This window comes from Corvus moneduloides, chromosome 6, assembly GCF_009650955.1.
Source record: "Corvus moneduloides isolate bCorMon1 chromosome 6, bCorMon1.pri, whole genome shotgun sequence".
Lineage (NCBI taxonomy): Eukaryota > Metazoa > Chordata > Aves > Passeriformes > Corvidae > Corvus > Corvus moneduloides.
Window position 1 is genome coordinate 33,650,799 of NC_045481.1, and position 12,411 is coordinate 33,663,209.

General features: G+C 46.7%; 2 protein-coding genes across 9 annotated transcripts in view; one reads left to right on the plus strand and one right to left on the minus strand.

Annotated features, from left to right (window-relative positions):
• Nucleotides 1–2,411, plus strand: part of ZFYVE26 (zinc finger FYVE-type containing 26) — a 49,313-nt gene extending 46,902 nt beyond the window's left edge. For all 7 annotated transcript variants that reach the window (XM_032111511.1, XM_032111518.1, XM_032111512.1 and 4 more), the window contains one exon: nt 75–2,411. In XM_032111511.1, the coding sequence (XP_031967402.1) occupies nt 75–284 (210 nt within the window). In that variant the 3' untranslated portion in view covers nt 285–2,411. The remainder of the gene's footprint in view (nt 1–74) is intronic.
• Nucleotides 2,412–3,217: 806 nt separating this feature from the next.
• LOC116445026 (retinol dehydrogenase 12-like) lies at nt 3,218–11,664 on the minus strand. Of its 2 annotated transcripts, XM_032111041.1 has the most exons (8): nt 11,519–11,664; nt 10,728–10,846; nt 9,784–9,939; nt 9,404–9,508; nt 8,724–8,933; nt 6,656–6,845; nt 6,198–6,272; nt 4,672–4,761 (listed from the first exon to the last, which is right to left on the minus strand). In XM_032111041.1, exons 1-7 carry the CDS (start codon nt 11,596–11,598, stop codon nt 6,218–6,220), a joined length of 915 nt encoding a protein of 304 aa, XP_031966932.1. In that variant the 5' UTR covers nt 11,599–11,664; the 3' UTR covers nt 4,672–4,761; nt 6,198–6,217. The 2 variants fall into 2 exon arrangements, with proteins under 2 accessions (XP_031966931.1, XP_031966932.1); XM_032111040.1 differs by lacking the exon at nt 6,198–6,272 and having other exon boundaries at nt 3,218–4,761; nt 11,519–11,662.
• Between the last annotated feature and the right edge of the window lie 747 nt (nt 11,665–12,411).

The following is a 12,411-nucleotide window of genomic DNA, read 5'->3' on the forward strand; positions in this document are numbered from 1 at the left end:
GTGAGTCCTTGCTTAAGCTTGCTTAGGTTTGCTACAGCTTTCTGACCAAGTTCTGACTGCCTCTCATGCTTCAGATCCAGGCATACATGATGTGCAACAAGCTGCGTTCTGCGTACCTGGTGTCGGTGCGGCAGGAGAAGGCCCGGGCCGTGCAGCTGGTCCAGCACGTGCGGCAGCTGGCCGAGAGCAGCGGCGATGACGTCGTCAAGGCCATCTGTGCCCAGTGGCTCTCAGTGCACCAGCCCAAGGTGAGAAATCGGCTTCCCCAGGGCACTAGGAAGTAATATGGAATTGACATTGGCCAGCATACCGAAGGAGAAGGCCTCACGACCGCTCAAAGGCACTCTCTTCATTTAGCACTCTCTTCATAAAATGGAACTCTGTTGACTGATTTTGGTGGCAAATGGATGCTGCTAATGTGCCTCTGGTGAAAGGAAGGGAACTAAATTACAAGTGCCAGTCCTGTATTTTGACAGTCACTACCTCAGGGTGTTTTTTGGCTCTCTTTTTGATGGGGGGAGGGGACAGTTTCAAACTGAACAAGCAAGAATTTAGATGTATGGAAGAGCGCACTTCTGTTTCTGACTTTAGTTTTTGGGTTTTGTTGGTTTTTAATTTTTGGGGGGTTGATATTTTTTGAAAAGCACTGAACTTAATAATATGTATTTTATTTTTAATCCAGAAAACATATATAGAGAGGACAGAAAATTTTTATCAACTCGATGTAGCCTAGAGTATAAAATTTTTGTGATGTTTCCTGTAAAATTTTCAAGATTGGAGTGTTCTTCTGTTGCAAAGACTAAAACAGATTTTTTTTAAGCCTCTATACAAACCATTGCTACTTCTTTTTTATCCCCCACCTCACCACTAGTACGTGTACCCAGCTTTTTTAGTTTGTTTGAAAAGGTAGGAACTGATTCTTCATGGCAGGTTTACCAGTCACACTGTGTGATGTGTGCCATAGATGTGGCACTTGGGCTAGTGCCAACTAGATGAAAGAAGTTATAAAGGGCATATCCTGTAAGGGGAGTGCAAAGGGAAAATAAGCCTTCAAAATAGTTGAAAAATCACGTGCCTCTTTCTTTACTATGGTAATACCCAATAAATTGTTGCAATGTAGCTTTATGACTGAATAATTGACAGTAAACTTCCACAGTTTTTCATCAGGTATAGCAAAGACAGAGCAAGCTGTAGCGAAATTGAACAGGTGCTGTGTATCCCTGTCACACAGGGATGTATTTATTTATTACCAGGATAACCTGTCCCTGTCAAGTACAATAGAACACCAAACTGGACATACCCTGTATTGATGGGTTTTGCTCTGGAAGTGCTAGGTTAATCAGTTTTATGAAAAGAAGCAGCAATCTTTGTGTAATGTCTGTGTTCAGGGATGCTGAAAAAAGTAGCTGCTTCTCTGCAACTACTATTGGGACATGAGAAATGGGCAGAAATGTAGTAGACAGTAGTAGGACCTTCAAAAAATAACAAAACATGGCATTCCACAGGAGTTTGTGTTTGCGGTTTACATGTACTTCAGCACAAGAAGTAGGAAAACTAATTCACTTTCTCATTAAAAAGTTGTTTACATCAAAAAAACAACAGGTTTTCTGAAGTGTAATGTAATTGTAAATAGTTTTAGTACATAAAGTAATTGAGACTGTCAAGTAAGAGTTTTGCACTATCCCCAAGCTCACTATAATGAAAGAACAGACTTCCATGGTGTCAGAAAGGATTTGGTCCATCTTCTTCAGGTTTTCAAGAGCTGACACAAACACCTCTCTTCAGAGGTGCTGTGCTCTGCTCTGCTCACTAGAGCAATTAGAAATGACCACATGTAGCTTTCAGAATCCCCTGACCACAGATTTGCATTATCTCATTAGTGAGCAGTACTTTAACGAAAGCTTTTGTTTCCTTGGCCAGACTGACCTAGCTTTCCATCAGCTTACAGCCATCAGGCTAATCCTAAAATGTGACACTACCTATAGCTTCAGTCATTTCTAAATCTCTGATTATGGGGAGAAGATTTTACTGTTTGTGGGTATCCAGATCTGCATTGCTGTAACACCTCCTGTTCTGCTCGAGTTCTTTCAGCTACGGAGAGCACTGAGAGTGGAGTTTGCCATGCAGACCTATCAGTTCCATACCTGCCTTTCTTCCTGACCTCTTTGCACTGTACCTGATGCACTTTATATAGTGTTTGTTGTAATTTGATGCTCTTAACCTGGAATCTTTCTTGTACCAGCAGAACTGGAATTTTGACCCTGATTAATTACCTTGTGTCATAAATAGTGCAATTATCAAGGGGCTTTGAATTTTTGAGCAGCAAAAAGGGATTGAATACTGCCAGTTTAAAAGAATTTTTCTGTTACTGACCAAGGTTTGTTTACAATTAAAAAAATAAATATTATGACTGTTCGTGTATTTTCTGTTTAGTTTTTATATCAGCAGAGCTAGGGGTCTCTTTCTAGATCTTAATTTTGCTTTTGGCTATGCTTAGCAGAGTAATTAGAAGGGGGATGATTTTTCTATCATGCAAAATATTTCTGTTACTGAGTGTCCTCAATATTTAGATCAACTAGAACATCTCATCTTTAGAAGTCCCCCCAGCAGCTAGGTAGCCTAGGTAGTTCAGCCTCATGCGTGTACTCAGTAATCCTCTCTAGGGAGCTTTGCAAGTTAATCTAACTCTCCCTTACAAGCCTCCCTTTGAGACAGCTAAATGAGCTTTAGTTTCCTCATTTTTTACAGATCAGCTGAGAGGTATAAATTACTTGCTCAAGGTCAAAGAGAATCGGTGTATGTCTGTGGAAATGTTTATTTAATATGTCTTATGTTAAATCTAAAATCAGACTTCTTTGAGAAGAGCATCGACCTGCAAGGGCAAAAATATTTCACACCAGAGAGACTTTTCTGCTTTCTTAAAAAATGGTTTCTCTTCCTCCTGAAGCCACTTGGAAGATCAGAGAATGACAGAGAAAGCAAGACAAGCCTCCAGTGCTAGGTACCATTCAACTGCTACATTATAGTTGTGGATTTAGCTTCATAATTGGGAAGCATGAAGAGGGAGGGGAAAAAAAAAAAGGTAGCGTGACAAGGAGAAACACAAAGGGACTTTTTAGAATGTTACCCAGATGGAGTTCTCTACATTAGTGAGGCTGGTGCAGATAACAGCAACACTAAGTAAACTGATTCAACATTTCTGAAAGAAGATACAGTCTTCTGTTGTAAAAGGAAAATGGCTTTATTTAGTATTGCTCAGAGGTAGCACAGGACTGATCTGTATAGACAGCATCCAGACAGGAAGAATTAAAATTAGCATTTGTTTTCCAAAACTGGCAGTTGGTCACAGTGGCAGGCTCATATTCAAGTCCATAAACTTCCAGGCTTTTTTTCATAAGCAGAAGATAATCCTATGACCTGTGGCACTTGGTTTCTGACTGCTTAGCTCTTTCAGAAATAATCTCTGATTAGGGAATCACACTCTAGCAATTTGCACTCAAGTAGCACTGGAGTTCCAAGGGAGCAGTCCCATTGCTACGTGGCCTGAGCTAGCTGCTTTGTGGAAGTGCAAGTTGTGTGGTCCTGCACGGGCAGGCTGGCAGCCTTGGTAACCTGTAACTGCTGGGCAGACAAATCCAAGGATTTCTGTGCAAGCCTCTCACCTTCCTGTCCTGAAGCCAGCTTGACCATATAGTCCTGCCTCCTGTTTCAGCTATTTAGCTCTAGGGAGTTTGGGGTCATTTAAAGCTAAAGTCTCAGCTGAAGTTGTTTAATATTTTTTAACATGGCTGAGATGTTCTTTACTCATTCTGCTCTATTTTCTAGGTTCTAAAGTCATTTAAAGTGCAGCTGGGGGGTTTACTGTGACAACTTTTACACCATCTTTGTTCAATGCTTCACAGGAGATATGTTGATTTTTTTAATAACTTGCCTGTGCACAATTGCAGCACTCCTGCAGCTTTTAACCTCCTAGTCACCTGCACCAAAAACCTGGGTTCTCAGAAGATTTGCCAACCCTCAGTTAACTTACTGCAAGCAGTGGGCATTTAGGTCCAAGATACCTCAGTGGCTAGGGTCCAGCTTCTTACAGAGCATGCAGAGAAAGTGATTCCACGTAAAAACTTCACCTAATGCTTGGCACAAAAAGGCCAGGACCTGTTTCTGTGTGCTTGAGAGCATTTGTATTGCATTACTTGCCAGAAAATCTAATATCCTAAAGTATTTTCACTCTGCCAGTTCAAAGGGCAGGAACTGACAGTAACCTCATAGATTGTAATTTTAGAGTCCCACCTTTTTACTATTGCTGTTAGGAAAGAAACCAACCAAACTTTATTTAAAGTAATTCCTTGTTACTTCATAATCTAAACCTAAGACTGCAACCTCCTTTTCTATTCTAAAGCCAGAGAACCATAGCCTTGAGCTGCTGTGTGAGATACCAAGCAGGTTGCTCCCTGCATCAGTGCTCTAATTCTCCAGCTAGGAAGAGGAACTGATTGCTTACAAATCTCAATCCTTAAGTGTAATATTCCAGAAATTCAAATTAGGTTGTGCCCACAGAGCCATCCTTAGGGCAGCTGAAGTATCAGCATTCTACTCTTGAGCTCCCTCAGCAGTGCTGTTCCCCAGAGAAGCCCAGCCAGGTACACTCTTGGTGCTGCTCAGTCCCACTGGATGCCAAGGAGCTCACAGCTCACGCTCCAGAGCTTCTTTGCCGTCTCATCATCCCGACCACGTGGAGATACGTATGCTGGCTGGCAATCACTGTAAGAGAAACATTCTTTTTATTCTTTCAATTCAAAGATCTCCATCTACATTAGCACACTGAAATGTCTGTGTTAAGATCAGGGAGTTGCCCTCTATCAGCTTAATTCAAGACCAGTTGAAGAATGGTGGGAGGCTATCCAGCAAATGAGCAAGGGTTGGTGCTAAGCCACCATAAGAAAGACTTCTTTCCAACTAGCTGGGGAAGAATCTCTCCCAATGGCACCAAGAACTGGCAAGCAAGTCTAGCTCTATCAGCTGTCTCAACTCCTAAAGAAACCTCTCATTAATACCACTAAAAAGGGATATAAATTCTAACCAAGCTTCTTCAGAGGCACATTTTCTAACAAACTACAAGAAAGTCACTCAAACAGCCCTTCATTCTAAACTACTTATCCTACTCTATGCCCAAGAATAACACTGTAATAATCATGTATAGTTACGCCCTTTTCCATTATCCTCTGAACTGCGGCTCCTTTCTTCTCAGCTCCTGCAATCAGAAAGAACTCTGCCTGGAAAAGAGGTCCCGTGTTCTCAACTGTAATGCTAGATGCTGCAGTAACGTGGGAGTTTAAGAGCACAGAGGAAATGGCATCTTGTAAGGCTTCCATTCAGCTCAGTGTTTTTAGATGGAGTCTTTGATATTCCTAAAATGACTGATAGACTCCCACTTGTCTCACTGCGGCATAAAAATTCTTTTCTTAATGTCTACACTTGGGCTTTATAGTCTGTGGCCTGGAAAGTGAGGATTCTAGGCTAGTCCAATGTAAATTGTGAATTAATGTTGAAGCTTCTTGTTTCCCACCATGTCCAAAAGTCCCTTTTTTAAAACGAGTTTAAATTCCACCAGTTTTCTGTACTCCAGCACATTAATACTACATTTTTATCCCGAGACAGACAGTCATCCAAGGAAGACTTAGATGTCTATTTATATATTCAAGTCTGATTAAGATGGTGCAAACTCCCAAATGAAGATCAGGCAATGTCATTACAGAGACTAATCTGGTCACAAATCACAAGCAGAAAGCTCTGCAAAGACACAAAGACTCCAACAGCATCCATGCGAGGGGAAAAAAAAAGACAAATTTTCATATTCATTCCCAAAAAAAGGGTATTGTTAAAATGCTCTACACGCAATGGGAAGCTGACAGACATATCTGCGTGAATCTGTTCAAATGGCAGTCTTCAAATCTAGAATGATGATGACTTGGAACTGCTCTGGGCTGTGGTTTTGGTGATGGGAAAAGGCAGGACTACGTAGGGTCCATGGAGTAAGTCAAAAAAGTCAAGAAATTATCAAGGTTTTATAATGGGAGCTACACAAGACCATTTCCACGACAGCATGACAAGCATCCCGACAAGAGTCCCTCCCAGCTGGTGGGTCTATCATACTGGAGGATAGTTATTTGGTCACATGCCAGACCTGAAAATCTCACCTCCTGTCTCTGCAGCTCCATCAGCTCTCCCAGCTCCCTGAGAGCACAGGCCCCTTCTGCTCCAGTGGGGTAAAACTACAACGAGAACTGAAGTTGTCTTCCCAGGATTGACTCAAGTGATCTTATTAACTGAACAGTTCTACTGAAAAGTGATTTTCCCAAGTGTTAGGCAGGTCAGCATTAGAGCTCTAAGCATGTGACAGCCATTCCTGCACTTTGAGTACCCTAATATTTCTAGAACTAAAGGACCTGCTATTGTTTGAAGTGTTGCACAGGTCAAGTGTTTCTCCTAACACGACTGCAACAGACGTGGAAGGGTCTCTAGTATTTGTCACCCTCAGTCTTACCAGACAGCCTCTTACCTGGTCCCTTCTTAATGAAGAATGGCAGTAAGTCCCATATTCCCCAGCCAACAAGGTTGCCTTCCACAGCATATCACTTCATCAGCTTGCACCCACCTGAAATACTGTCCTGTCACAGAGTCCAGCTCCTCGGCTACTGCACAGTAGATACTGGTCTGAGCTCCTTCACAAGGTGTCTTCAAGAAGAAGCAGAATATCTTCCACAGCCAAGTCATTACAAATGAGTGCCGGACCAGTTCAGAATAGACAGAACCAGGATGGAGAGCATTTGCTGTCACTTTAGTGCCTATGGCAAAATAAAGTAATCCAGGACAAATCTGCATGAATCAAAGTGTCTTTTAAAAAAGGGTAATATACTCCTCAATTCTACCTGTAGATATTCTATAACTTAAAGGAGGAGTCCAGACTTGGATACAGAGAGCAAGTGAAGTCCTCTGTAGTTACTGCATGCTGGATGTGATGGATACACATGACCTCTTAGCCAAATCAGCAGTAGTTTGGTACAGGCTCCAAAGAAGGTAAAGGTCTGAGCCATAACTGGGCCAAAACTCCTCTAGGAAACCCACAGAGGCCAGTGAGTATCAGTGCACATGAACTTGAAACACCCATCAGGCAGTGAACACAAGTAGCACATGGCTTTTCCAATACTCTTTTATCCAGGAACAAGTAAGGTTGTGGAGGCAATGAGTCTCATGTGTACCTTTCCCATTGCGTGCAATTTGACTACAAGCTAACCACTCCATTCCATAAATATTACAGCCTAAGTGAGCCTTCTCTGAGCTCTCCCTGCTAGGCAATATGACTGCATGGTGACAATCTTCCCTTGAGCTGGCTCACCTCTCAAGGTTACTCCTCAAGGCAGAGACCTTTTACCAACAGACCTTTGGATAAGCCCAACTGGAACTCAGCTCAAACTGCAACTGGACTGCACAGCAGGTAACTCTCCCCTTGAGCAGGGATGCCTCTCAAGGCTTGAGATTTCTTACCTGAGACTAAGAGAGCCTTCCTTAACCAAGGCAGAGAGACCCTTTGCTTGCAACAAATCCTTGGTAAGTGACTGCTGAATTAATCCTCAGGAAACATTACTAGTCCATATAGCTATTCAATAATGATTATTATAAATTTTGTATAGATAATTCCATTGCACATAAATCATCCAAGTCTGAGACTAAAACTGGACCTAGCTGCACCTAGGTTCCCTAAGGAGTTTAAAAAGCAAGGAGCTCCATGCTGAGCCTCATGATTCAACAGGAGGGTCTTCCTTACACATAGTGTTTCCAGTCCTGTGTGAATCAATCTAACTCGATTCTAAATCAGCTTTCCTTTGTATGTGTCTTCCACGTAATAGAGTGAACCTTGCCATCGAACTTTGTTAAGTTATGCTTTTATGACATCACATTAAAAACACTTTTGCTAACACCTTTGATGGTGATTCTTGAAGCAGTTTAAACCACTCATCCGTGGCACTGGATGCCACTGGATGCCCCTGCTCCCTTCCAAACACTGCAGTCATTATGTGCCTTCTGCAAAACGAAGTGCTAGAGGGCCTGAGTACTGAACAGCAGCAGTTTCCATCAGGCTTTTGAGAACACCTGCTTCTTTTGACTTACTCTAATAGTAATTTCCTAGGAAAGACACTGCTTAGTATTTATTTACTAAAACACTTGTTTTAGTAAATATATACTACTTAAGTTTATGAAAAGGACAGAATGACATGACTGTGACAGATGTTGTGACTTACAAAGTACTGTCTAGTCTTATGCTTGTTTTACAGGCCACCAACCTTTAAGGCAGCTGAGTGTGCATTAGCTTGTCTATTGGAGACTGCAGCTGTAGCTCTGTTTTCAGCTTCCACCCACATACCACAACTGTCTGTGTGGATGCAGCTAGTTTTTGACAAGCACCAAAGAAAAATGAGATACATTCAGCTGTGCCAAGCTATTAAACTCCTCTACCCTACTGCTGTAAAGACAACCAGTGTTGTACATCTCCTGGTTCCACAGACTGCAGATAACTTCTTCCTGCAAAGAGTCCTCAGTGACACTTGCCTCAAACTGTTCAATTTCTACATAGACAATTTGCAGCCCTTTCTTCAATCCACTCTCCCATCCATGGTGCTCAAAAAGCCAAGCAGATAAGCATTCCGCTTGCCTCTGGAACTTGCCTTGCAGCCGCCTGGCCAGCTCCCGGGTGAAGAGCACGTTCGCCAGCTTGCTGTGACAGTAGGCGAGGCCACAATTGTAGCTCTTCTCGCCATGGAGGTCATGGAAGCGGATTCGGCCTCCGTGATGAGCCAGTGAGGACACATTCACGATGCGGGCTGGGGCAGACTGCTTCAGACGCTCCAGCAAGAGGAAAGTCAAGAGAAAATGACCTAGGGGGGAGACGAAAGGTCATCCTTCTAGGAAGGGTTCCCCTGCTTGCTTTTATGTGGTATCTTACTGCTGCCCTCATTTCAAGTCCAGGAAAAAGAAAATTTTTGTTAATTTCCCCTGAATTAACAGCTACACTTTTTTGGGGCCTTCAAGTTCTGCTCCTCATCTTCAAAAAGCTAGAGCTGTCATACATTTCAAAATGTCCCACATAATATATACAGATACTTAAGCTGGATCCACAATAAGCAAGTACACTGCATTGCATCTCCAGAACTCTGACTCAGGCCCTCCATCCTTCCCGAAAAAGGCAGAATGAGGAAGAGAAAATCTGAAAGAAGGATTTTCCTTTGGCATTTTGCAACAGATATTGATGTTAGAAGAAGATGATCTTTAAGGGCAATTCCAACACAAACCATTGTACCAGTCTATGATTCCATATTGAGTGCAAACATGATTCCACTGGCCTTACCAAGATGATTTACTCCCAGATGCATCTCAAAGCCATCAGCAGTCTTGGAGTAAGGGCATAACATTACCCCAGCATTATTAATGAGAATATGGAGTTCCTTCTCCTCTGCAAGAAACAACAGCCATCCTTAAAACAAGGAAACAGAAAATGCAGACAAGAAGGTGGCACAAGTCATCCCTTGCTATCTGACTTGCAGCCACATCACCTTAATAAAATGGATACCACAAACTAGCTCATGGCCTCTGACCAGCCCCTGCTGAGAACCACAGTACCCAACAGGTACGGAGATGAGCAGGGCAGGGATTTGGCAATGGTTAGAAGAGCAGACAGCAGTCCTTGGTAAAATATTCTCACTACAAAGGAGAATCTAGAGACTGTACCTGCTAGAAAATTCTCAGCAAACTCCCGGATGGACTTCGTATCAGCCAAGTCCAGTTTTTTCACAATGACTTGCTGGTTCCCCGTCTCAGCTCGGATTTCACTCGCTGCAGCTTCTCCCTTTGCTATGTCTCTGGAGGCAATAATTACCCTTGCACCTGCAAGGAGGGCGGGGGGAACAACAGGAACAGAAACTGAGATCACTGGAGCACACTGGATGATCAAGGCTACGACAAGCAGGCTGGCCATGCACAGCAATTACAAACAATATATTGTTTCTTTAGGGAACTAGCATGAGTGAGGGGAGTGGCTGGAAGGACAAAGCCTTTCCCACTCCATTGTGAGCGACAATCCAGCTGAAAGATGCTTTCAGACCAGGCAAACACACATCTTAAGTGCCTCTGTCCAGGTTCTCCTAAGTCAGGAGTGCATACAACAACACTGGTATGATAGGGTTATATCTGCCTCTGTAATGGGAATGTCAACCAGGAGCACATAAAGGTGATGGATTCCAGCCAGAGTAATTTCTAAATGGATTGTGAACAGGTAGTTTAATCTTCTTACCGGTTACCCAAATAACACTGACATCAAATTAGCTTGAAACATGAATAACTAAAGCACACCGTGGTGGACCTATGGCATTTCCTAGCTTCATACAAGTAGAACAGAGGAACTTCCCCAGTCCTCTTGAATCAGTTGCAGTGCAAAGCATTTTATGTCCCCAAGGCACATTTTTGGAGTCCAAGCAATGAAAACAGTTGAGGAACTGGGAACTTGCACCTCAGTGGTTACAGCCTCTGAAGGAACAGTACTTGGGCTCATCTGCAGTAACTCTGGGATCCAGTTTACTTCAATGTAAGCGTACAACACGCCTTCCTTAGGTCCAGAAAAGGGACTACTGGCAGAAGGCACAGCCACCCCGGCTGCTGACGAAGACTGTACTTGCCTCTTTGCGCGAGGTCTCTGGCAGTCTCCTTCCCGATGCCTGTGTTGGCTCCTGTGATTATCACCACCTTCCCCTCCAGCCTTGCTGTTGACTTACACCGTCCTCCAGCGACATACCTCCTGCAAGAGGGGAGGTACCAGTCACCTCTGCCTCCTTAGGGGGCTCGGGCCGGGGCTGAGCACCCAGAACCTGGGGGTTCGCATCAACACTCGGGCTCACCGCTGCGCCCTGGGCCCCGGGGAGTCACGGGCGTCCTCACATGAAGCGGCTGGTCAGACCGTGTCGTGACCGGGACGCCGCGAACGCACCCCCGAATCCCCCGCGCTTTCCGGAGCGCGGCCCCGCCCCCGGGCCCCGTCCTACCCGTGCGTCAAGTGGAGCCACGGCTCCCATTGGCTGCGGCCGCGCGCTCCGGCGCCTTTTGGCCAATGGGCTGCGCCGCGGCGCCCTGAGGAGAACGCGGGGCCCGCCCCCTGCCGCTCCTCCGCGAGCGCGCCGGTGCCGGGACAGCCCGGGGAGCGCCTCGGGCGGTCAGAGGCGGCGGGAGGTGCCAGCGCTGAGCGAGCCCCGGCAGCGCGTCAGTGTTACCGGGGCGCTGCAGCTGGGGAGGTCTGAATAACTCCTGACCCCAGCGCGGGCTGTAGAACGGGATTCCCGCTGTTTGCGCTCCCGCCACATACACACACACACAAACACACACACACACACGCACTGACTCCGCGCCCCAACAGCCGCCGCTCCGCGGGGCCGAACATACGCGAAGGGCCGGGGCCGCGCTCGGTAAGACGCACCTGATGTAGGGCGCTGCCACGAAAAGGAAGACGGGGACGGATACGGCGGCGCCCAGCGCGGCTTCCCAGCAGTTGAGCATCGCTACCGCCCGGCTCACACGCACTGCCGGCGCCCAGCAACCCGCGGTCCTCGCCGCGCCCCGCCCTTTTGGCTCCGCCTCCCCCTGCACCGGCCCCGCCTCCCCCTGCGCCGGCCCCGCCCCGCGGCCTCTCCCGCCCACAACTATACGGGCCACACCTCCACTCCCGGGCCACCCTCGCTTCGGGCCACGCCGCTTGCGGCGCCCGGTGTCCGGTGCCGTGCACTGCACGCGGCGTTTCGTCGCCCGGGCCGGGGCGATCTCCTGAGCTTGTCGCGCCAGCTGCCCCCGAGTCCTCTGGCGCCGGACGCCCAACAGGCCCCGCTCCCTGCCGCGGGAGTGCCCCCCACCCGCGTCGGGAGTACCCACGGGCAGCGAGTGGCCGGCCGGCTTCACGCCAGCAGCCCGCTGCTTTTTACCCCGGGCAGAGCACGGCTCCGATCTCGGTCCTTCGGAACATCCTGGAACCGCATTCCGCAGTTAAGGAGCCGAGAAATGTTTGCAGAGACAGCGCAGCGGCGGCTGTCGGCAGTGGCATTTGAAACACGTTTTCACAACCCCACGCCGAGGTTCATGTCAGTAACCCTGGCAAGGCGCATGCAATAATGCGGGCAGGCGCCGAGGCCTGGGAGCAGCGCGGTGGCGGCTGCGGCGGCGGGTCCCGCCGGTACCGGGGAGCCCCGGGGCCGCACTGGCGCTGCCGGTCCGGGGCGCTCCGTGGCGGCGGCGGACGAGAGCCCCCGCACGGTGCGGGCACGGCCGCCTTCCCGGGACTACAGCTCCCAGCAGGCAGTGCGCGAGGCGGCCCCGGCG